The 24,923-nt window shown below is 41.5% G+C and overlaps 2 protein-coding genes across 4 annotated transcripts; both read left to right on the forward strand.

Moving 5' to 3' along the window:
* Positions 1-84: 84 nt before the first annotated feature.
* On the forward strand, positions 85-6,041 carry C1H9orf152 (chromosome 1 C9orf152 homolog). The gene is made up of 2 exons (XM_063176319.1): positions 85-491; positions 5,223-6,041. Exons 1-2 carry the CDS (start codon positions 263-265, stop codon positions 5,792-5,794), a joined length of 801 nt encoding a protein of 266 aa, XP_063032389.1. The 5' UTR covers positions 85-262; the 3' UTR covers positions 5,795-6,041.
* A 3,773-nt stretch (positions 6,042-9,814) lies between these two features.
* Positions 9,815-23,370, forward strand: NUB1 (negative regulator of ubiquitin like proteins 1). Of its 3 annotated transcripts, XM_063179061.1 has the most exons (16): positions 10,068-10,165; positions 11,091-11,236; positions 12,078-12,195; positions 12,282-12,443; positions 13,691-13,749; positions 14,302-14,372; positions 15,114-15,296; positions 16,778-16,866; positions 17,836-17,942; positions 18,806-18,992; positions 19,360-19,467; positions 19,616-19,768; positions 20,648-20,794; positions 21,075-21,170; positions 21,915-22,107; positions 22,692-23,370. In XM_063179061.1, exons 3-16 carry the CDS (start codon positions 12,079-12,081, stop codon positions 22,853-22,855), a joined length of 1,836 nt encoding a protein of 611 aa, XP_063035131.1. In that variant the 5' UTR covers positions 10,068-10,165; positions 11,091-11,236; position 12,078; the 3' UTR covers positions 22,856-23,370. The 3 variants fall into 3 exon arrangements, with proteins under 3 accessions (XP_063035046.1, XP_063034967.1, XP_063035131.1); XM_063178976.1 differs by lacking the exons at positions 10,068-10,165; positions 11,091-11,236 and adding an exon at positions 9,815-9,940; XM_063178897.1 differs by lacking the exon at positions 11,091-11,236 and having other exon boundaries at positions 10,001-10,165.
* Positions 23,371-24,923: the final 1,553 nt, after the last annotated feature.

A 24,923-nucleotide genomic window follows, 5' to 3' on the forward strand; every position in this document is an offset into this window, starting at 1 on the left:
CTGTTTTTTTTGGCAAAGGTTCATATGCTCACAACCTTAAGTAAACATTGAATCCAGCTATGCAGTCCTGATCCTGAACTCTTGTCTGCAGGAGCTCCGGGCACTCGGCATGAAAACAACCGGAGTGACATCCACAGCTCCAGTGCAGACCAGGCAGCTCCTGACACAAGGCACCGTGCTTGGAAGAAAGTCACTCCTTCATTTAGGAAGATTTCAGATGCTTCACACTTGATTTGCTTTTTTTTTTTTTTTTGCCAGCACAATGAAGGAAATGTCCTGCTTCTGCTTGGCTTTTTCTTCCTTGTTGGAACAGATGGTGAAGGCTTACAAATACGTGACTGGTATTTTTTTAGTGACTCATAGCTCAGAGCCACAGGTTTCAGATGGTGTTAAGAAGCTCAGCAGGATGGATGTAAGCATGCTTGAGGAGCAGTATGACCATATAAAACAGAAGCAAAAACTGCAACCACACATTATTGTATATAAAACAGGTACGCTTCTATTTGCAGAAAAAAAAATGCCTATGTAATGTAAAGATTATTTCTTTAAATCTCTAATAACACTCAGTTTTTTCTTTTTGAGTTCAGCTTCAAGAGATGTAGAACTGAATTCCTCTTCTGTCATTTTGGGGTTTTATTTGTTTTGCTGAAAGGTGGTTTTAAATTTATATCTATAAGCTTCATGTCAGTGAAATATTTTTATGTATTTGAAACAGATGAACATATTTGAGGTAAGGTTTTACAGGTTTTATATCAGTAAAATAAAGTCCTAAACAGAAACAGTAACCTTTACAGTAACCATGTTGTTCATGTCTATGATAAGTGTACTTGTGCAATGTATTCTGTAATATATCTGCTCTCTTGAATGCTTCCATCAGAACCAGCAATTCTGGGTCATCTTTCTCTTTTTCCCTTCTCTATCTGTGTAAAGAAAGACTACAGGAAAGAATGGCAAATATCAAGTAACAAGCACAAGCTGGTGGGTTGTTAAAATATAATTTTAATTAAAAGTCATAGTGGGTAACTAAGATACAAGTTTTGAACAAAAGCTACTGTTTTGAAACTATTTTCAGTGCATATTGCTTGGAAAGGCCATAAATAGAAAAACAAGTAAGAATATGTATCACTCATCTACCTCCCATATCAAACAGATTTTATATAAGAAACTTGCAATTATTTTAAAGTTTTTAGTTAGACTCCTGCTGACAATACTACACTGATACATTAGCTTTCCAAGTTAAAGTGATATTGAGAATACTAAGACAACTAATGAAGTTGTCTTCTGAATTTAATTTTAATATAAACCCCATGCTTCATACACCTCTCATATTAGTATTTACCTCAACAAGTGTAGGACTTAGAATATTTCATTTTTTACATTTTCCTCTACATTTTTCAGCAGTTCCAGCATTTGGCTGTGTAAGACTTCATGATCAAAACAATCAGAAAAAAACCCCATGTAATTATGAACTATACAACAGATTTGCTTCTTCAATATTCTTTCATCCAAATGTTTTGAAATTCTTATGTTAAAAGAATTAAAATCTCTGTGAGGAAGAAAAACATATATTTACAAGCTTATTTTATCAGGTATCAAAAAGCAGCTAACTTGAAGACAAAACAGCCCATCTCATCAGTTATAGCAAAAATCTGTTAGTTAAAAGAAAGGGAGCAAAAGCCTTTATTCAGATTAATTCAAATGAAGTTTCAGATATAATGAATGTAATTAGAGCAGATTTTTTGCAAGGACATTTTTAGATGAAGAGTAAAATATGTAAGAAAGTAGAACTGCACAAGATTCTAGGGAGTTTAAAATGTAGTAGGGCTAAAAATCCACATACAAATATTTTTATATACATGCACATTCCCCAAAACATTCACAAAACCACATAACCTGCTGCACTTAATTTCTATCTTCAAACAATCTGTGTGGAAAGTACTCATGTCACTGTTAGAAGCAGCCAGAATTTGGGAATTTTTTGTTATACTGAGTTCTCAAGGTCCTAAAAGTTTACCTTACACATTCCTGTGGGAGCTGGGAAAGCCTATTGCATGGCTCAACACTTTGCACCTGTTACATGCATCAATTTTCAGGAAAATGTGGAGCAGAAATGAACATTGCCGTATGAGGACTGCCCTACACCATCCTGAAATTCCAGGTAGTTCCAAAAGGCAGTCCATGTATGGATCAGTGGTTTGCACTGACAGGAAATTGTTTTACCCTAGAGGGTAAAATTATGGCTGTGCTGGGAAAGGGGTGACAACAACAGCACCACCACAAACCCCACACATACACACGAACCTCAAAGGCCAGACACACAAAACCCTCATGGAAGGAGATCACCTTCAGCCCCTTGTGGTCTTAAAAGTCCCTGCCAAAGGCCTTTGTTCTTACCAGTAAAACCCTGCTTTGCTCCTGCCTGGCAGAGCTGCTGTCCTTCCATGGAACCACGGGGATTTTGAGCACTGTAGGTTTGTTGCACCACAGTTGGAATGGTAATTCCAAGTTTTCTGGAGGACTTTTAGCTTTGTATGTCACTTCCTGTCTGCAGAAGTCATGAAATTTTGGACCTCTAAACAGAACTTAAGACCCTTTAACTTCTTTATTTTTTTTTGGACAGAGGGGTTAGTAACCAAGAAATCACCTGAAAACAACATTGTTCTGTTTCTTCCCCAATACACACAGCCACATTCATGCTTCTGCCCACTCCTGATTTATTGAGAACAAAGACCTTGAGAAGATTTGAAAGGCACCAGTTAGGGGATAATACAGCAGTGCATTCATTATTTATTGGCTAAGAAGCTGAAAAACAGTATTTACTTTAGGAATTAAGTGGGAGTATTCAGCACATGCAGTCACAACAGAATAAATACTGGGGCTCTGACTGCAGAAATCTCTTCCAAGTATTTCCCAAGCTAACTTGAGATAAGATTAACTTTTGCCACTCCAGAACCTTAAAAGAATCTATTAATGATGACAGCATATGGCCAGAGGGTAAACAACTGTGCAACATGGCACAATTTACATATAAATATAAAAGTACAATTTACATGGAGGAAAAAGATATAGAAAATCAGAAATAAAGATCTGTATAATTGCAGCTTTCTTGAGAAGTTTGGACAGTGCTGGAGGTGTGTTAATTCAATACCCAGTGGTTCAGGACTATCACATTTCTATCCAAGGTCATTGCTCAATTTTGTGTGCTGCACCTGTAGCCAAGCAAGGAATCAAATCAACCTTGAACTCAAAACCAGTGCACACTATTAAAATTGAACTAGATTTGTCACTCTGAACTTTCTGATCAGCTCATAAGACAGATCATAATTATTGTGGTGACCAGCTATAAGGTTCTAGATGTTCTGGTCTTGCCTATCAATGTCAGCCCAGCCAAGAGCACAGTTAACACCACAAAAACATGCAAAGGTGCTTCACCTCAGTCTCTCAGTTCCATTCTCTCTTGGTTTTTCTCTCACAGAGAACAAGCTCTGGTTTTCACAGCTTGGTGCTGTTCTGCACAGCACATAGGGCTCTGATTTGCACGTGGACGTTTTTGTAGCCAGCCAAGCTCAGCTTTATTTCTTGGATAAGAAACAGGCATTCAGCTTTACTTCTTGGATGAGGTCCAGTCATAACTTTGATTCTCACTCTTGCAGGGGAGAGAACTGTGTATCCTTATGTCTCTGAGTGGTGTCACCTTGAGAAATTCTGTTTAGCACACCTCACTGTACAGAGGGATGCATAAACACACCTGTGTCTCAAAGCTCTGCACGTGCCTCAGTCTCCTTTCTCCCAGTAACGTGGCATGAGAGCCAGTGTGGTCTGACACGGTCCTCCCTCCCAGCCATGCTGCAAAACAGCTCTTATCAGATCAACCCTTCATGGCCAAGGAGCAGAAAAATTCTGTGATATTATGCTGGGGTTGTTGTTTTGGCAGTGGGAGAGAAAGGCAGCAGTGAAAGCCCTTGCTTAGCAAAATCCCTGTTTTACAGGTTCATTTACTGCCAGTAAATCAGCTGGGTCTGACATCTCCTAATACATATTTGTAAAGATGACACAAAAGGCAGCTGTAAAGCAGAGGTTGTGCTGTTGGGTTTTTGTGCAGGGAAAAAACTGCCTACTCCTACTCAAACTAGCCTAATTTCAAACTCAGGGTTACAATCCTTTTAAAACAGTTGTTCAGAGACACTCAAAATATAATCAGCACTCCTCTATGTCTACTTTTCTCCCCTTAATGTGTTTCAGAACTTACACTGCAACAGACACAGTCACTATAAGTCAACCCTGTAAATAAGGCCGGCATTCTGTAAACCCCTACTTTATATTTATACCATCTGAAGTATGTCTAAGTAGTGTCAGTGAATTATCTTTAGTGTAATAGATCAGTTTCTGTTCATTTTCAAGACACAGAAAACCGGTCATGTCCAGCAATTTGGTGACTGCTACACGTAATTAAGTAGCATTAATATCTTTATCTATCTAATATCTTAAACATTTTTAACATTAACTTTCATAGTGCTTTAGAAATTAGGCTTATAGGGGTAGAAGACTAAACAAAAAAGGAGACCAGAATCTCTCCAGCTGTTACAGCTATACCATTCACAGAGGAAGCAGATTCCTCTAAGTTATCATTCAAGCAAAACTAGTGTGATAAGCTATTTATACAATTTATTCCAACTGGAATAGTAAAATTGCAGTAAAATATTAAAATACAAGCCTATAATGTTAATGATCCCTCATTAAGAAAAAGAAGACATTCACAACTTGTTTCATCTGGAAATAATCACAATATTATTAAGCTGTGAATACAAACTTCAAACAAAACATTTTTGTCTTTCAAATTACAGCACTTGCCAACACACTGAGCAAGTCCCTACTCACCTTAAGAAGTTTTGCTTACAAGCAATTAATTACTGAAAGTCAATTCTCAATCTGTGCTGTTAATGAGTCTTAGAGTACCAGATAGATCAATATTGTCTTGACAAATTTCCATTTTCATTTAACTAAATCTCGGATACCATTTATGCCCTCATGCTGCAAAAGCAAGCATGAAGTAGCTCTACTCCTTAACCTGGCATCAAAAGAACTTGCACTACTCTCAGCCACTGAAAGAAAGAGCACAGTTTAAACTCATGTTAAAGCTTTTCAGATGAGTTAATGCTGCAGAAAACATACCCTTGATTTTTGCCACCATAATAACGTGCACAAATGCATTTCTCCTGCAGGTGGACATGAATCTGCTCTGCCAGAATCAATGATCAACCCTGTTCTAATTAACAAGAAAGTTAAAAGGTCAAAGTCATGTAGAGGAGACGTCCCTGTCAGAAAGGTCCCACTGGAGACAACCAAGGGTGGCGACTCAGAAGAGGATTTGCTGTGGCGCGTCCACCTGGGCAGGCACCGCCTGGGGCAGGCCTTGGGACAAGGAGATTCCTGGGATCTCTCCCATTGCCACAGCACACCATGGGGTTTTGACAACCAGAGACTGATTTCAAAGGGAAATGGCACACTGCAGACCGAGGAATCAGCAGGGGCAAGTGAACTGGCTGAGCTCAGGCAGCTGGGAAGCTCAAGTGTGTTGAACAGTCTCGGCAGAGAGAACGGCTGCAACATTTCAAGCTCCTGCCAAAAGCCTCCTCTGAAATCACCCACTGCAGCACTTTGGGCACATCAGCACATTTCTGCTACAAAAGGCATGCCAGCCTGCAACAAACTGACCTTTTATCCTTTCCCAAATAGGAAAGGGCCCAGAATTTCCGAAGCTGCAAGGAGGCTTGGGTTGTATGTCTCACAATGAGGACATTCAGTAATACCTAAAACTTAGTCAAAAAGTTGACTAAAACATAAAATAGCAAAGTAGCCTTCTAGTTACACAGATCAGCCTGCTGAGGGTTTACTGCTGTTATTAGACACAGAAGATTCTGACTACATAATCTTTAATATCTTTATAATTTTTAACACATTATTTCATCATTCACTTTCAAGATATTCAAGATAATTTCTGATGTATTTTTAAAATCAATTAATAAAACCTCTACTCATGTCTATTGTTGTAATGAGATGTAGTAAATATAATTCCTCTCTGACACATAAATTTTACCATAATATATTTATAACAAAAATATTACCATAATATATATATACCATAATATAATATAAAAATATCCCCAGTGTTTAATTAGAAAACTAAGGAGGTCTCCCCTTCTTCAAGATCTTTAGAGGGATGAGACCCTTTCTTGCAGGTGCTTTTCAATGACACAAACAGGATCTTTTTATCACCCACTTCTGGCTGCAAGTGTTCTGACACATCTTTTTCAAATGTAGTCTTCACAAAAATTGGAGATGGTAAATTTCTCCCTATTTCATGATGGGTAGACATGGGACATCATAGCAACTGGGTTTTTTCTTCACAGTAGTTGAAGTATTTAAAGAAGGATTAAGAAGGGGAAGAAAATAAAGAATAGATATACCTAATAGATATAACAAGGAGAAATACTAGATAACAATTAGTCCACATGAAATGAGAAACTACCTGCAAGGAAATACTTCAAAAACTTCATTGTCCTTTGACTGATTTAGTTATCTTAATTAAACATGGACCTTGAAAACTTTGGTTTTAAAGTCAGTGCAGGTTTATGCATGGACTAAGTAACTAACTCCTTTGTAAACTCTTTCATACAAACACTTTGTCCTTTCCTCAGGCTTCTCTAGGATATTACTGTGCTTTGTACTGACTGGAACTAATTTAGAAAAGGCATTTTGCCTTTGGAGAATCTTTCAATTTAATTTCCAAGGACATTATTAAAGAGCATTTTCATTAAGTTTTCACTTGTTAGCGGGGTAGTTTCAGTTGTGAGAAAAGTTGCTATTCTAACATTTCAAGAGACTGGAATATTACACACACACAATTGTCTAACAAGAAAATTACAGGTTTTTTTTCCTAAAGTAGCTGTAGTGAAAATGAAGCAGAAAAATAAGAAAAGAGCCTAAAACTTCAAATACTAGGAAGTCCCACTTCTGAAAGGCACCTGATCTGCAAATCCTTTCCTGTTAACTTCTTCATGTTTGGCCATCATGGGCAGGAGCTGTCACCACAGATGTAGTCAAGTTTCAAGCACTGAACTCAAGACTGCCATAAAGCAAATTTACTCTATCAGTAGGCAAGCCTTACTGATTTATGCACATGGGGGAACTAGAATCCTGAAATTCTAGTTCAGTGTCTTGTTCACAAGCCCATAATCCCTCTGAGGTTCCCATTTCCAAAGCTGGAAATGGGACTCTCATGGTAGTTTACCTGACTTCTTAAGAAAAATGTTAGGACAGTCCTTCAGGTCCATCCATTCTAGAATAAATCACACTGCTGAGCAATTATTTCAGTCACACATAAATAAAATAGAATGAAATCCCTTTGCTGTTTGGACAGCATGCTGCTGGGTCACATGAAAGAATTAGCCCACGTGAGTTACTTGTAACTGGTGTTACCCATTAAAAGAAAAATTTGTCTTTTAGAGGCAGCAAAAACATTCCAGAAATGAGCCCCAACTCGCTGAGGACCTCAAATATAAAACACAGTATTGAGCAGCCGTGTTGTACTGCCAAATTCCTGAAGCTTTGCTCCCTGTTCCCATTCCTGGACATTTTGGGGACTGGAAGTGACACTGGAGCACTGCCTCAACCTGAGCCGGTGTTTGGCACCAAGGGGTGTTTAGCACCAGGTTTTCCACAGCCCTCATGGATTCTTCCAGCCCAGCTTCTGAACCCAGGTTAACTTCTGACAGCACCACAAACCAGGCAAGACCCTGTCACCCCCACTGATGGGGAAATACAAACTTGCATGCTAAATCTCACCTGCAACACTGCTGCCTTCAAAAAATACAGAAAAAAAACTCCAACCTGCACAACTCTGCCTCACACACACAATGGTGGCAGCTGAGGGGTGGCTGCAGAGCACTCACCCCCAACCCAGACCCAGCCTCTCCCGGAGGGACAGTCCCTCAGGCAGCCTTGGGGACCCCCATCACATTCCATGGATGAGCCATCAGATGCTCTGGAGCCAGAAGGTCTTGCTGTTGTCACAATAACCAGTGTGCAACAAGCCAATAATTACACACTTGAGAAAGACATTATTTATTTTGGAGTTTTACAAGCCTGGGTGCTGGTGGTCTTCCACAAATCAAGCACACCCACTATCAAAACATTTTACAATTTACTTTTTTACTATTACTATTTAGTTTACTATTTACTTTTTACTATTTATACATTTTAGCAAGCAAAGTCATTATTATTGATCTGCTACAAGTTGGATAGGTATTTTCTTAATTAGTATTCTATCTTCTACTGGTTAATGATTCTCTCACTTCTTATGCTAATAAGCACATTTTCATCTTCTGAATCTGTGGGTTTCTTGGGTCAGTTGTTGTGATGTTTCCCTGCCAGAATCACCTTTTACCCAGTTGGAGCTGATTTCAGCACAGTTACTGAGTTGGTTTTATTTATTTCTTCCTTATCTTGGGAGTTCTGCCAAATGTCCTTGTGGCTTGTAAATTCTGCATTCTTTGTGTCCACTATCAGTAGTAGCTCCTTCTTACCAAGCTCTCTTAACCTTCCCCAAGGTCTGAGATCATTGAAACATGTCATGCCCTAAACCTTAACATGGCAATTCTACCAATAATTAATTTATTTTTCTAACAATTGGATGTGACTTAGAACTTGTAAGTTGCTGTTTCATGGGTTATGTCTCACAGAACCACAGAACGGGTCAGGTTGGAAGGGGCCACAGCAGTCACCTGGTCCCACCTCCCTGCTCCAGCAGGGCCATCCTAGATGGGACAGGATTGTGTCCAGATGGTTCTGGAATATCCCCAGTGAGGGAAACTCCTCAGCCTCTCTGGGCAAACTGTTCAGTGCTCAGTCGCTGCTCAGGGGAGAAGTTTTTCTTCATGTTCTGGCGGAATTTCCTGTGCCCCTGTTTCTGCCCGCTGGCTCTTGCTGGGCACTACCAAGGAGAGCCTGGCCCATGCTCCTGGCACCTCTCTTGCACATGGATGGGGTAAATCTCCTCAAGGACAGGAGGACAGGACAGGACCATGCTCTTGGCAAGTCTCTTACACATGGATGGGGTAAATCTCCTCAAGGACAGGATAACAGGACATGGCCATGCTCTTGGCAAGTCTCTTACACATGGATGGGGTAAATCTCCTCAGGGACAGGATAACAGGACAAGGCCATGCTCTTGGCACCTCTCTTGCACATGGATGGGGTAAATCTCCTCAGGGACAGGATAACAGGACATGGCCATGCTCCTGGCACATCTCTTACACATGGATGGGGGATCCCCTTAGGGACAGGATGACAGGACAGGGCCTTAAGCTGTGTCAGGGAGCTTTGGTTGTATATTTGGAGGAATTTCCTCATGGAAAAGAAGATTAGACACTGGAATAACAGCCCAGGGGGGCGGTGGAGTCCCAGTCCCTGCAGATTATAAGTAAAGACGGGAACACGGCACTCAGCACCATGGTCTGCCTGACATGGTGGCGTTCCGCCATATGTCAGACTCGATGACCTCACAGCTCTTCCCTAGCCTAACTGACACTGTGATTCTGTAATTCCTTTCTTTTTCACTAGTCTTGAAGCAGGCAGAGACCAACCACCGCAGCACACCCGACCCACGGGAACTCTGCCACACTGCGCGCCCGCCAGCAGCGGGCACGCCCCGGCGCCTCCGAGTGAGGGCAGGGCGGCCATGGCGGGCGGGGCGCGGCTTCACCCACGTCACGCCCGTCTCCCTGGGCCTTCCGGGCTGCCGTAGGAGCCGCTGCCCATCCTCTCCCTCAGGGACCGCGGCCCTCGCCTCCCTCCTGCCGGGAAGCAGCTCAGGGAGCAGCTGCGTCGGCCCCCGAGCTTCCCCCGGCGGCGGCGGCTGTGCCGAGCCCGCGGGGCGCAGGTGGGTGCCCGGGGCCGGGCCCGTGCTGACTGCCCGGGGCCAGCGGGGCACTGGCGCTGCCCCGGCACGGGAGGCGCTGGAAGCGCTCCTGGGGAGGGATGAGGATGCCCGGGCTCGCAGGGATGGAGCTGCTGTCCCCGAGGGTTTGCTCATGACGCTGTTTCAGTGCTTCCCCTCGGCCAGCCGCGGTGAAGTGTGTCAGAGCTGTGCTTGCCTCATTTTTAGGTAAAATCGATGTGTCCTGCTTTATTATCCACCCACTCTGACAGCCCCCTGTTCCTTCCGTGAGCAGTTTGCCTTTTGAACCTGGTTGCTGCATCTTAGGTCGCGCGTCTTACTTCTCCACTTGTTTTATTTCACGTAAAACTGGCCTAAGAGGGTGACATTTTATTTACAACAGCTGAGTCTTGCATTAAGAGCGTTTCTGGGGAAATAACCCCGTTGTTTACCCCAGTGAGTTTTGAGAAAGTCCCTTTAAACTCATAGCGAAAGTGAAATTGCCTCAGGAGCTCTTGTGGCGTTTCATGGTTGATGGAAGAGTAAGTCACAAATGTTTTTGCTATGGATTCTAATGCAATTTAGTGATGGAATTTATTATAAGTGTTAGAAATGTTACATATAAAATCATAGGTTTCATGCTTGTGAAAGTAAAAGTTTTATTTTTTTAAATAGAGTGTTAGTAGAATAAGTTTAATTGAAGACTGCAGTAGTGTTTTCTGTTTTGATTGATTAATTAGAAATCACAAACTTACCAAGCTATAGTATTGATAAACAGGTGAATGACCAGTTTATAAATGTCACCTGTATTTACAATTCTTAGTCTTAAGCGTAGATTGCAATTTTAAATTTTATCTGAGTGACCCAGAACCATGAGTAACTTTTTTTGCAAATGTTAAGCAGAATTGTAGCTATAAAATGGGTCTTCAGCATAACTTAAAATGGGGAAAGTGATGGTTACAGGCTCTTAATGAGAATTCCCTGGTGTGTTTTGGGAAAGGGGGAAAGCTGCATTAATAGCAATGTTTTGAAAATGGAGTGGTTTTGTCACTTTTAGCTTTGTAAATGCCATTGTTTGCCTTGGCTCTCAAATAATAGCAGAGGCATCCCAGCAGGAAAAAGAATGTGTGTTTGTCTGTGCTGGTTTTGACAGACGCTGTGCAAATGACAGCAATCCAGCTGGAAGGGTTATTAAACCATCCACTTCCCCAGTTCATCCCTCTGACTCCTCTTTAGGGGAAACTGTTGTCAGTGCAGCTTGCAGGGAATTCTTTGTAGCTCAAAGAAACTGGGCTTGAGGTAAGGCTGACAGGTAAACTTACCATAAATTGAATATTTGCCTACTTTTTTTTACCCCCTGAAGGAGTGTTTTTCTGAGCCAGGAGCAGCTTTTGAAATTGAGGGAATTTTTCCCTTTTCTCCTGAGATATGTGTGCCACTAAACAAGAATGAAAGATGGGAACCAGTCTGAGAGAGAAGTGAAACTGATTAATTGAATTTCATGGCCACCTTAGTGCATGTATGCCAGCATTTTAAATGCTTTTCTGTCTAATTTAAAGGATATTTCCCAAGCTGTCCAAGAGCCACAACTCTCCCATGCTTTATCATGCACCTGGAGTTTGTTTTTGGTTTTTTTTTTTTTTCTGTTGAGATCTCTGCACTCAGCTTTCCTTGCTCTCTGTCTGCCTTCCCTGCTTTTTGGGATGTTTGGTTTTTTCCCCAGAGTCATGCTGATTAGCTCAGAGTTTCCTGCTGTGTCTGAGCTGAGACAGAATTGGTGAATCCAGAGCAGGGCAGAACAACTGAATTGTCAATTTTTATGTATTTTGATGCAATCCCAGTTCACATGAGAGGATGGGAAGAGGTTTAATTTGTCTTGAAATGGCAGGGCCCTTGTAAGTTATCCCTACTCCAATCCAAATTTCACCCTCTTTTCAATTATTCTTTCTTGTAGTTTGGCCTCAGTTTCCCCTCCCCACCAAAATGCATGGAATGAATTTAATACTCCTCATTTATTGCAGAGTTCCAGAATGTCACTTAGACTTCTTGAAAAGCAGAATATCTTACTACAGGAAAGCTGTATTAAAGGATTCTTTATTTTTCTCTCTTTTCCCTTCCAACTGTGCTTTTATTTTAACAGAATGGCACAAAAGAAGTATTTGATAGCAAAACTGACAAGCTGCTTAAGAGAGGACAAAATTCAGCTATGGAAACCACCATACACAAATGAAAAAAAGGAAGCTGGTGAAGAGATGAAGGTAAATATTTTCTCTGAGTTGATGTCATACATCTTCCACGTCTGACTGCTGGTGCATTTTCCCAGTTTTTCTTGTCATTTTTTCAGGAGCTTGTAGAAAAATACTCATCCAAGCTGAATATCAATAAAAATGATACAGAGAATATGCTGGAAGAAATCCGGTGTAAAGCAATTGAGCGTGGGACAGGAAATGAGAATTTTAAAGTGACTGGGATTGCAAGACTTGATATTTATCTGCCTCGTAGAAAAGTGAGTAACACTGCAGAAAAGTCTGCATAGATGGCTTTGTTTTGAGGTTTGAGTAGGTTTACTTTGAGGTTTTTTTCACTACAGCTTTTTCAGGTGTTTCATGAGTGATCCGTGTCAGGTATAGAAGAAATGGAGAGGGGGAAATTGCATATTTTAGTTTCCCAGGTATATGGAAATAGCATGGCAAAGGAATATAATACTGAGGAGATGAGTAATTTTTCACTTTAGGATTTAATGGCAAATAATCTTCCAATTAAGATAAGTAAATTAGATTTAAGTGTCTATTTCAATTTGATTCCTTCTCATGTAACTTCTTGTATTAGCAATGAAGAGCAGATTTTTTTTTCAGCTGTAGAATACCTAAAGTTGATTCAGCATATTGATGTCACTTGAACTTGGACATGAGGAGCAGGATTTTCTGTTGTGATGCACTGGCCTGTTCCCTTCATGGATACACAGAATTACAGAGTCACAGATTCATTAGGTTGGAAAAGATCTCCAAGATCATCAAGTCCAATCCCTACCAACCAAGAACCATGGTTCAGCAGAACCATGGCACTCAGTGTCTCTTCCAGAAGTTTCTTAAACACTTCCAGAGATGGGGATTCCACCACCTCCCTGGCAGCCCATTCCAAGCTCAGCCTTGTAGAGCAGGCTCCTAAAACCTTCTCCAACAGAGAACTGAATTAACTTTTGCCCTTTGAGTCAGGTTTCAACTCCTATTTTCATGCATAAAATACTCCTGTAGTGAAAAATAATTACCTGGGCTAAAGGGTAGAGAGTTTTAAGTGATTGCCATGCAGTTAAAACAACCAAATAGTTTCATAATTCTACTTTATAATGCTGCTGGGCAAATAGGGGAATGAATTAATTATAAATTCCAGTTTATCTAATCTGGGACCAGAGACACTAATAGGAATTAATCATAACTTAGCCAGTCACAGGTGAGTGGCATAATTGCAAAGCACAGTTAAGATTGGACGTGCATAATTAAATTAATTTAAATTGTTTGGCTCTGAATTTAGATTTATTTAATTCTGAATATCCTGCTGTTATAATGCTTATTTTTAGCATTATAGCAAGTACAGAAGTGGAAATTATTGCTATGTATGTCCAGCCATAAATATGATTGTTGTTTGGAAAAGAAATGTTGTTGTAGAGCAGTTAATTAATAAAATGTCCAGAGTATATTGGTATCATGCTTTTCTTTCCCTCTTTCTTTTCCCCACCCAACATAATTACTACAGAGCAGGAAAATCCCACTGGAGACCAGTCTGTTCATCACAGGCAAAGAGCTCAGATCCCAGTAAGTGCAATCACCCTTTGTGCTCCTCTCATGAGACACCACCCTGTCACAGAGCATTTTATTAAAATGCAAACAAACCCACTTTTTGTTTGATTTAAGCTTTCTCTTAGCATGTATTCTCTGAACAGGATGTCCAGTGTCCCTGTAGGGCAGTTCTTCATGGGAGCAGCTGTGCTTTAACAGATGGAAAACAGGAAGAAGACAGTTCTGTGTAAATCCCCAGCAAGTACCAGTGTTCCAAGTCTGTAACCAGGCAGATCCTCTGAACACTGAACATGACTTTCTCTTTCTTTTGTGTTTTTAAGCCTAAAAAAAAAAAACAGATAATTTTCTGTCTGTTTTGCTTTTTCCCTTTTTTCTCTATATAGTATAGGTTTTCTCTATATAGTACATAAACCTCTTTGATGGTGTTATTTTACTTCTAGCAGCCTTTTGTAGCAAAAAAATTAAGCCATTTATAAGCACTTATTTTTAGGTTTTATTGCTATTGAATCAACAATATTGTATAAGCTTAAAAATTAATGTTCATGGATGAAATTATTCATTTCACAGGATAGCACAGGAATATGCATTACAAGAAAATGCTGTCAAAATAATCATAAATAAGAAGCAGCTTGATCTGGGTATGTATCTCTAGTTAAAGACACTTTTATGATAGTTTTCTAGTTTTCTGCTTCTCAGAAGAAAAAATGCCTTGCAACTCCATTAATTTCCAAAAAACAACTGTTATATTTGTTGGTTTCTGCTTTACAGGAAGTGTATTAAATTATAATAATCCAAATTCTTGAATAGAATTAGATCAATTAAAGGAATACTGTAATGAATGTAGAAAATCCCCTTTTCTGGTGTTGAAACACTGAAAATGCACATTTAAGAGAAACTCTAAATTTCTTCAAAAAACCTTATTGTATAAGAGCATTTTCAAAGACTTTTTGTAATGTTTTGCCCATGCTCAACCTGTCAGACATGTGGGAAGTGATGATAGAGCTTTTTCTTTGCTGATGGCCCTGGAATATATCAGAATTAGAACCACAGAATTGGCAGAAGGAACTTGGATTCAGTTCCCAGTTTTTCTGTCCTGTTTTCTTGTGGTGTATGATCCTGGGCATGTTCTTATTGCAGTTTTTGCCTGAAGATCAATAAACTGAAATATAAATAATGGTATTAAAAAAAAAAAAAAAAAAAAAAAAAAAAACAAGTAAAGAAACATGCCAGTAACTTCAAAAGCACTTTTGAGATGCAAGAGTGATTCTAAATTTTGCTGACTGCGTCAGTAATTTTTAGGGGCTTTGACTGAGTTCTCAAGTCTTGCAATTTCAGTAGTTCCAGTAGTTGAATTATATTAATCACCCTCTATTTTGCAGGTAAAACCCTTGAAGATCAGGGTGTCACACACAATGCCAAAGTGATGGTGCTTCAACTGGAACAGAGTGATGAGGAAACCAAAAGGAAAGTTCAGGAGGAAGAGCTTCAGTGTAAGAAAGAAAAAGAAATAAATGACAAGATGCAGAGAACTAAGAAGGGCTTGGAAATTCTAGCAGAGAGAGGTAAGTGGGCTTGTTAGACTGGGAGGGAGGGAGGTGGTCATTAATTTTTGTGGGTCCAAAATTTCATTCCCACACGCCTTTCAACATGGAAGAGTGCCTATACCATGGCTGAATTTCAGTTCACACTTTTCTAGGTTTCTACCTACTTGAAAACTGGATTTTAAGTTGGCTAAAACTTTTTTTTTCCACCATTTTCACACAACTAGAACACTACAAAAAACTTTGGCACTTTGAGAAGGATATAATATGAATCAATAGTTTAATTAGCACTTGGCAGTTAAGGGATTGATGACTTGTGAGAAGCTTTAGATTTATTGTAGACAAAAGCACAGTGCATAATGTGTTTTAAGTCATTAAACACTTTTTTTTTTGTAGTTTAGCTATGGCTGTGTGTAACCATGGTTTCATTGTGCAGAGCAGCTCATTTGTCACTGTCATCTGCCACAAGGCTGTGGTGTTCTCATTCCCTTGGGATGTTGATTCCTGGCAACTGTGGATTAAGTTAAAGGGATCTAGTTAATTTAACAGTAATAATTCTTCAAAATGAGGTTGTGTTTGTGAGCTGCAGTGCTTGGTGGTGAGTTTAAATCACTTCTCTGTTCCATTGTTTCACAAATCCACAAGCAAGGAGCTGTGAAGCTGAGCAGGTCACGAATTCCTGCCAAATGCAGAAACACCCCAACAAAGCTTCAAAGCTGGTGGCTTCTGGTTTCTTACCACAAAATCAGATTTTGAGTACATGACAGAAGTATTTGCTTTTTTTGTACATAAGGGATGGTATAGACCCCAAATTTTGAATCCTGAGTTGGGTCTCTTTATATTTTTTTGCCAATGCCAGAGTGAAAAGCAGAGTCTGTAATGGGCTCCCAGGCTGAAGGGTCTATGAGAAGTGTGCTGAGAGTTTAACAATCCTTTTGTTTCACATGAGAGAAACCACAGGGCAGAAGCCTTTAATCTCAACAAACTCTTCCTTAACTGTCTTTTGTCTACAAGAAAATCATCTTTTCATTGTAAAACAAATGGAAGTGAGAACAAAATTGGTAGTTTGATAACAAGCATTAAACATGTGGGGAGGGAGAATACTGAGCTGTATTTTTTCCAGCTTTATCAACTGTGCTCAGTTGTATTTTTTAAATACTCTACCTTTAGTTGATAAATCATTTTGAATGCTATGTTGTGTAAAACGTAAGTGTTTTGTCTTCTGAAAAAAAATACTTCTTTATAATTCATGGAACTTCTGATATTGTGTCTAAATTTCTGCATGCACAAGGCCTTTTCCACAGTGACCTTTCTAGAAGTTCCTCATGTTTACCTGGCCAGAGTTGGTATGTCCAGAAAAACAGACAGGCAGCCTTTATATGTAATTCTGGGGTTTTTTGTTGTTTGCTGTTTTGTTTAACATTACTAAAATATATTTAATGGCAGTAGAGTTGCTCTGTTGAAGGTGGTGTTTAAATTTTAAACTTTTTTATATCTTTCAGAGGAGTACTTGGATCCAGACTCTGTCCCATACCTAGATATAGCTAATCAAACTGGAAGGTCAATTCAGATTCCTCCTCAAGCTAAAAAAGTAGGTGAAAAGCATCTTACAATGCCACTAAGATGGCTCTTTAAAGTGTGAAACATTTAAAATATGGGATTGAAATACAGCCAGACTTTCTGGGGATGTAACCCTGGGCCCACTAGATGTTTGTTTAATACAAATAATTTTGAAATACAATTGAAGTAGAACTCTATAGGGGGGAATATTTCAGTCTTCTGGAGACAACTTCTGATTCCTGATCACATTGCAGGTCTGATCTGGCACTGACCCCTGTGTGGTCCATATCTTACTTTGGGGTTTAAGAACAGCTTTAATTTTGTTGATCTTTGTGCTATTATAAATTTTGGGTGTCCTAGAAAGGCATGAAAGTATTTGTTTCTTAGGCCTTATTTCCATTTGTAAACTTGATGAGTCTGCAGGCAGTTCTGATGAAGTGCTGAATGTAATAATTCACCTGAAGACTTAAAGCATCCAGTGGTGCTTTAAGTGAGCAAAATTTCATCAGTATTGATCAAGGATCAGAGGAAATATTGCAGGTTGTTTCCATCCAGAATTAATATTACATTTTCATTTGTTATACTGCAGGAGTGTTTTCCTGACACACTCAAAATTTAATTTTCAGTTCTGAGGCTTTTTAGGAGGTGAGTTCTTAGGTTTTGCAAGATAATTGTGATAGCAAAGCAAAACAAGTTTGGTGCTGTCAGAAAGTGCAGCACCCAGAAAAATGCTGAGCTTTGTATCATTCACCATTGAAAATCTCTCTGAGGTTGCATACTTAAAGTGAGCTTGGTGCAGCATTTCCTGTGCCAGTAACATCTGTTGCTTTTAACTAGACAGTATCTGACATTATCAGATGGGAGAAAAGTGTGAAGCAGTGTGAGATAGCACTGGTGTTTTTCTAGGAAGAAAAAAACTCTGATGGATATTTCCTGGATATTTCCTTTGACCTCTTTGATTTGGGGAGCTGCAGTCAAAAGTCTCAATCTGTTTTTCTAGGCACTTGTGCTGGCTATGGGTTACCATGAGAAGGGCAGAGCATTAATGAAGAAGAAAGAATATGAAGTAGCACTGCCATATTTGTTGGATGCTGATAAACACTTCTGGTAAGAACATTTTGAGTCCTTGTGTCTGTCTTTACTGTCAGCCCATAAAGGAACAGCACAGCCTCTACCTGTGCATATAAATCAGGGCTAGTTTTGCCTGGGGTTGCTCCACACCCCCTCTTGCAGATGGGAAACAGCAGATAAAGCTCTGACTTGCAGTGACAGGTGGCTTCATGTAGAACAGCTGAAACAGATACTGCCTCTGGGCAAGTTAATCTTTCATAACAGCATAAACAGAAACTGTCAATATTCTTGTACCAGGTTATAAATTGCATTAGCTTGAGAGACAGTTACGGATATTCATTTGCAGTTGCTCTTGTGAAGTAATAATTTCTTGTAAAAGGTGGAGCAGATAGCTGAGGTCAGTAACCATACCAGGCCTTCTGCAAGTAAATTCATTTCCTATCAGTTGTCAGAGCCCTAAATTGCTCTTTTGAGATCCCAAAAGTAATACTGTCCCTGTCTGTTTCTCATCTGTGTGGGTGTGCAAGGAGACTGGCACAGTTCTCAGCATGTTCATGTGCACTGAGGCAGTTTCTCAGTCCTCCCAAAGATTACTCAGGGTTTAATTCCATTATGCTTTTAGAGATGCCATATTAAACAGTAGCCACAGCTCATTTTGTTACTGTGATGCTTTACCTTGGCATCAGTCCTGGGTGTCAGTGAATGGAATGGGGGATCAGCGTTTGATTCCTGTTCCCCTGGCATCAGTTTCCTGCCTCAGATACAAAGAGTGTGCTTTCTCCAACATGAGTGTGCACGCTTCTAGTGTTGTTTTAGAAATGTTAAAAAGTGGTGGGGGGAAGGGGAAATAAACAACCCTCTCCCAGAAAAAAAAAAAAATTAACTGTTTTATTTTCCAGTGAGTGTAGCACGGAGCTGCTGAACACAGTTGATAATTACGCAGTGCTGCAGCTGGATATAGTGTGGTGCTACTTCCGTCTGGAGCAGCTGGACTGCCTGGATGATGCAGAGAAAAAGCTGTCCACAGCACAGAGGTGCTTCCAGAGATGCTATGGAGAGAACCATGAGAGGCTTGTTGACATCAAAGTATGCTGGATTTGATTTAGTTAGGGTTGGATTTTTTTCCTACATGTATTCAGTTACTGTTCAAGTATTGCAAGACTGGCTTTTAGAAGCTTAAAGTTTTCCTGTGTATCATCAGCCTGTTACCTGATTCTGTAATTGTGAGCACAGGGAAAATATTGGGCCTGGCAAAAAGGTCATGACAAACTTGTGTTTATATGCACAGACATCAGCAGGGGTTTAGGTGTGGTGCTTTATGTCCACACTGAGTGTCACAAACCCAGACTGTGTCTTCTCTAAATGTGTAGAGTGTTCTGTTGATAATGAACTGGTGTTCTACCACATGCTTCTATCTACATGGTCCCCTCTCCTTCTTTAAACAATTCCTCAGGGAAGCTATGGTCGGGAGAAGGTTTTATTTCTGCGGCTTTACCTCCTTCAAGGGATTGGGCACTACCACAGTGGCAGAGAAAAGGAGGCTGCAGAGTACATTCAGAAGGTAAGACACCTTTGGGTAAAACTCTGGAGTCCTTCACTGCAGCCCCTTAGTTGGGGTTCCATCTGGAACCTATTCTTGAAACAGGGAGGCATTTTTTGTTTGTGTTTCAACAGTGTGAGTGGTGTCACTTTGTCCTTCCCACATGCAGGCATCCTCTTTGTACGCAGAGCTGTCCATAGATCCTGACAAAGTGGATCGCCTGTCGCTCCTGGGCTTCTCAGAGCAGGAGGCTCGCCTTGCCCTGCGAGCGTGCCACGGCAATGTGGAGCATGCTGCCAATCTGATCACCAACAGGAGAGAGGTAAGGGCAGTGGAAGCATTAAATCACAGATCACCTCACTTGGGGTGTCCATGAGATGTGGGTTGTGTGGCCAGGGCAGTGTGGTGCTGATTTAAGGACTTGGATTATCCCGCTCTGGCACTGTTGGTGTAGCTGACAGTTGGATGTGTTGGCACAAGTTTGAAACCAAAACTTAATGCACTAACAGGGGAAGCTCTGTCTCAAAACAGATGGGACAAGCGTGCCAAAGACCTGTGGTTGTGCTACAGAGGCACATGGGAAGGCTTTGCACCAGTGTTTGCTACTCAGCAGTGACATGGGAATAAACCACCAGGACCAAGCTGACACTCCCAGGCTTGGCTGCCCCCTATTGTGGGTTTGTACTTGGAAGATCCAGGAAGGAAAAGATTTTTTTGTGGTAGAGTGAGTGAAGATAGTGCTGTCCAGATCTGAAGTGATGCCTGGTAAGCTGAGGAGGCACTTCTAGACTTCAGACAGTGAAGTGTGGACAGAAGAGCCAGCTGGCTGAGGGAAGACTGAACAGAACTCCCTGGCTCCCTGCCTGGTTCTGACTGTCTGTCCCTGGCAAGTCTTGTCTGTGGGCCCATCTGCCAAATGGGTTTGTCACTTACCACACAGGGCCTGGAATAGCTGTGATGGCACCAGATCCGATCTGCAGAGCGGAAGTGTGGCGACAGGGCTGGCTCATGGAAATGCAGCTTTATTTAGGAGCCAGTGTCTGGCAGCACAGTCTGTATTTACAAAAAAAAAAAAAAAAAAAAGCCTTTTCCTCAAGAGATTCAAACTTGAAGAAAAAAAATCCAAGAAGCCCTTCATGCAGAGGCTGTGTGTTAAAGCATTCCCATGCACAGTGAGCTTGCAGTGCCTGTGCTCTTGCAGGAAAAGGCGCAGATCAGGAGGGAGGAGAGAGCTAAAAGGCGGCGGCGACTGGAGGACATCAACACCCTGAAGAGTATGGGCTACTCAGAGAGAGCTGCTCAGATAGCTCTTCAAAAGACACGGGGAAACCTGGACCAAGCCTTTAAGGTAAGTGATCTTTCTGTAGAAGTAGTGTTGTACAAAAGAAATTTGGTTGGGTTGGTTTTTTTTGTTTAGCAGATTCCTATTTTCTGTAGTCTACATTTTTTAGTTCATAGCTCCCTTTTCTGAACTGTAAAGACTGAACTTGCACTTCATGACCCAATAAATCAGATGTCACTTAAATTGGCTGAGGTTTGCTTATATCAACCATTGGGCTGCATACACAACTGTGCTTAGGACTGTTGTAGCTCTGTCACTTTATTCTGATCTCTCTCTTTTCTTGTAGTTTATTCTTGACAATCCTGAGTTACTCTTGGAAGATGATGATGATGATTCTGTGGCCATGGACCAGTTTCAGGTTTCCCAAGAAAGTATTGAGCAAGTAAGCTAGACCACTTGCTTTCTTGTGAGTTGGTTGCCTTGTTTCTGAGTTGTGCTTGCAAAGACTGCAGATTTTCCTGAAGTAAAGGTATACAAGTATTCTTGGACCCATGTCACTCAGGCTGTCACACTCCAGGGTCTGGCATCCACTCACTCTTCATGCTGAAGTCACTCAGGCTAACATGTAATTTGTGTGTACTTCCTGCCCATTGCACCAACGTGCCATGTGTGGGTGTGGAGGGAAAGTGTGTGCACTGTAATGCTCTATCCCAAAAAAGACAGCAAATGAGAAATTTATTCAAGTCTCTAAACTCTGCAGTGCACAAGGGAAAGAGTTGAAATGTGTATTTCTCGTGACAGGCTGTCTGACAAGCTCGTCTGTAGTTAGAGTGGCTGTGTTATTGATGCCAGGCAAGAAAACTCTATTGCCTAGCAAAAACACATGTGCCCCCCTGATACACTGGAGTGCTTTGAAGTTTCCTTTTGAAAACAGAAAAATAATTGGTGTGGTACTAGACAAGAGGCTCTTGATCCTGCTCAACATCCCCATGCCTTTAATAGGTCACTGCCCTGTTGTTAACTGTTCCAGTAAACCAGAGTCAGTGTCCTGGAATTCCTGGCATGCAGTGCTTTTCTCTGTGTGAGAGGATGACTGTCAGCTGCAGAGTCAGATTCCTGTCAGACCCTGGTGTCAGATGAGCTTGGATTTCCCACATTTTCTGTATTATTCCTTTTCCCCCTGCAGCTGACATACATGGGTTTCAGCCGTGAGTCGGCAGAGCAAGCCTTGAAGGTCTTCAAAGGGAACATCCACGTGGCTTCCCAAACCCTTGCTCATTATGGGGGAGTTCTTCCCCCTTCACTGCTGCTGTCCTCAGAAGGGTCCAGTCCATCAGAGGAATCCACTTCTTCCAAGGACCTGCTCACAGAGTCTGCAGGTGAGTGTTGCATCCAGCAGGGTGGGAAGGGAAGGCAAGGCTGTTCTGGCTTTTGTAGGAAATAGTTCAGCAATTTCTGCTGAAGTCGTGGCACAGGGCTGCAGTAATCCCTCAGGCTGGTTTTATTGGGAGCACAGTTACAGGAAGGCAGCTGTTGTTCCCTGTAGTGACAGTGACAAAGGGACCAGAGGTGACAGGGCAGGTGCAGCCCAGGAGAAAAGGTGACATCAGGGTGTCCTGGGCAGGGCGAAGGAGTTTATTCCAGACCTGCCTCCATACTCCTCCATCATGTCCCTTACAGGACAGAACCAGAATTGATAACTTTCCACTTAAAAAGAAGAACCTTGCATATATTTTTTCTCTCATTATTTGTCAGAGCTGTAGTAATCCCTGCTGTATAATTAAAGGCTTTCCTGCACTATATTTAAATAATAAGGAAAATTGGCCTTCCTGCCCTGTCCTTTGCAGAGGAATTGTAAGAGGTGGTTGTGCAGGAAGGGGCTGGCAGAACAGCCACGCTGGTGAAACAGGGAGAGCACTGGCTGTTTCTTGGTGAATTCACTGCTGCTGCTTTTTATTGGAAGGTTCCTCTAGTTCACCAACAGATGAAGACATGGAGACTGATGCAGTCAATGAAATCCTAGAGGATATTCCTGAACATGAAGAGGATTATCTGGATTTAACACTCGAGGAAGAGGAGCAGATAATTCATGAATACTTATCCTATATACAAGTACCGCAGCAATAATCCCATTAAATCTACTTCAGTTATATGTATTTACCTTGTCAAATTGAGTTTGGATTATAAATGCACCTTCAGCTTATCTCTTACTAAGGGCCTTGAATTCCATCAGACTATACTTGGAATACTTAATTCCTGCTTATTTGTAACTCTGCTTAAAGCCTACATTTGTGATACATTGTAATTTATTGTCATAGAGAAATAGAAACATTTATTTTCAGAAGAAAATTTAATAGAACTAAACTATATTTTTATTGTGAAATAAGTTAACTCACTTAGCAAAGAAGCATTTCTATACCATTTTAAAATACCAGCTTTAAAAGAAAAACATGAGTTTATAAACAAGAAACCTTAGCTCATGAGGCTGTAGAGGTGTATCAGCTTTCCAGGTTTTCTTCTGAAAGATTTCTAAGAGACATTAATGTATCTGTTGTGCATGGGTTTATACCGTGTTCTGCTTGTCCCTTCCTACAGGTGTTTTACACAGGCAATAAAGGTAACTCTGTGCTGCTTCTGCCCTCGCTGAGAGACCTTTGTGCTTTGTTAAAAAAGTGGGAACTACCTGGCAGGGCCTGTCCTGGGACTGGGGGAGTGATCCACTGCAATTTCCTTTCATAACTAAACAGCCACTTTCCCTCAGCTCTGTTACACCTCTGCAGGTGTGTGGCTTAAGGTTGATGGATTTCTGGGGGATGACAGGATATTCTGCAATCAGCTGTTGAACAGAGCTTGCTTCAGGTGCTGGCTCAGTGGTTGTGTCCAGCTCCAGCGTTCTGAAGAAGCACTTGGGGGGTTTCTGTGGTTTTGTAATATCACTTTTCCTGCCGTGCAAGCACTCCTCTGCGCCGGCAACAGACATTCCTCTGCCTGGACGGGGTTTATTCCTTTTCCATGGCTCCACGCTCTCGGTAGAGGGAGCCCAGGCCCCGTCTGGAGCGGTGGGAGCAGGGAAGCGCCGCGCTCTCCACTTCCAGCCAGAACATCAGCGCTGCGTGTATGACAGTGTCTGCTCAGCCGGGAAATGAGGGCGTGAACTGCTCTGCGCTGCAGGGAGCAGGGCCGTGGCCTGCGGGGTGACTGCTCAGCTCCAGCACGGGGAATGAGCGGGCTGCAGCACAGGCTGGGGTTTTACACTGATCCCCCCAGCCAAACACAGCAAAATCCAGGCAGTGATTACACTATTAAAGAATTATTTGCATTTCATTCTTCTCTATCAGGGCAAGCGCGGTAAAAATTGAATGGCTTTGTGTCTCTAGCCTGAAAGCTGAAGGATTTCCAAAGCCAGCAGGATGAGCTTCAGCACCTATTATATCCTGTTTTCTGTACAGGCCAGCACCGAGGAACCCCTGGACAAAATGCAGAGTGAAAACAGAATACAGAAAAGAATTTATAATTGAAAACGTGCAAGTCATGGATGTAGTTTTAACAAGAAGGAGGAGGAAACACAGTTCTGCTCCTCCCTTCTGAAGCCTCCTGGCATTGGCCAGCCCCTGGGCATGCACTGAAGGCAGCATTGAGCTGCACATGCAGCAATTCTCCTCTTTGAAGTGGCTTGCACAGCAAACTGGCAGCGACAACTTCAGGAGGGAAGGTTTGTCCTTGGGGAATTTAAAATTAGCATCATAACATGCAGTGCTTGTCAGAGCAGCCATTCATCAGTGATGTAACTCTGCCAGAGCAGTTGTAAGTGATCAGCAGAGCAGGAGGCAGTGGCTGAAAGCTGTAAGTTAATTTTGACCGTGCATTTGGAGGCACTGTGATATGTTTAGCAACAGGCAGAAGTGGTAATGACTCACTAATTCCACTTCTTGAGATCTCTCTCTGCTGCTGTGTGCCCAGATAGGCTCTTGTGTCTCACATCCTGTGTGTGAAGTTTTAAACACAAAATACAGCCCAGGGGCTCTGGGGAACTCCATCCAGCTCCTAAAGGCCTCCTACTTAGTGTTGTCCTCAGAAGCAAAATACAAACAGCTGCATGGCAAGCCAGCAGCAGCTCACTGACACGTGCCACTGAGCCACAATGACCAGCCTGAGAGGTTTCCATTGCAATTAAGGCTGCACAATGCAGATGGCC

The sequence above is a fragment of the Melospiza melodia genome, chromosome 1 (assembly GCF_035770615.1).
Source record: "Melospiza melodia melodia isolate bMelMel2 chromosome 1, bMelMel2.pri, whole genome shotgun sequence".
NCBI classification, from domain to species: Eukaryota; Metazoa; Chordata; class Aves; order Passeriformes; family Passerellidae; genus Melospiza; species Melospiza melodia.

Coding starts and splice junctions, on each gene's coding strand:
- NUB1 (XM_063178897.1), top strand. CDS start 10,092: ATGACGCTGTTTCAGTGCTTCCCCTCGGCCAGCCGCGGTGAAGTGTGT. Junction 13,750..14,301: donor GGCAAAGAGCTCAGATCCCA/GTAAGTGCAATC, acceptor TTCATTTCACAG/GATAGCACAGGAATATGCAT. Junction 18,993..19,359: donor AGAGGCTTGTTGACATCAAA/GTATGCTGGATT, acceptor ACAATTCCTCAG/GGAAGCTATGGTCGGGAGAA.
- C1H9orf152 (XM_063176319.1), top strand. CDS start 263: ATGAAGGAAATGTCCTGCTTCTGCTTGGCTTTTTCTTCCTTGTTGGAA. Junction 492..5,222: donor CATTATTGTATATAAAACAG/GTACGCTTCTAT, acceptor TTTCTCCTGCAG/GTGGACATGAATCTGCTCTG.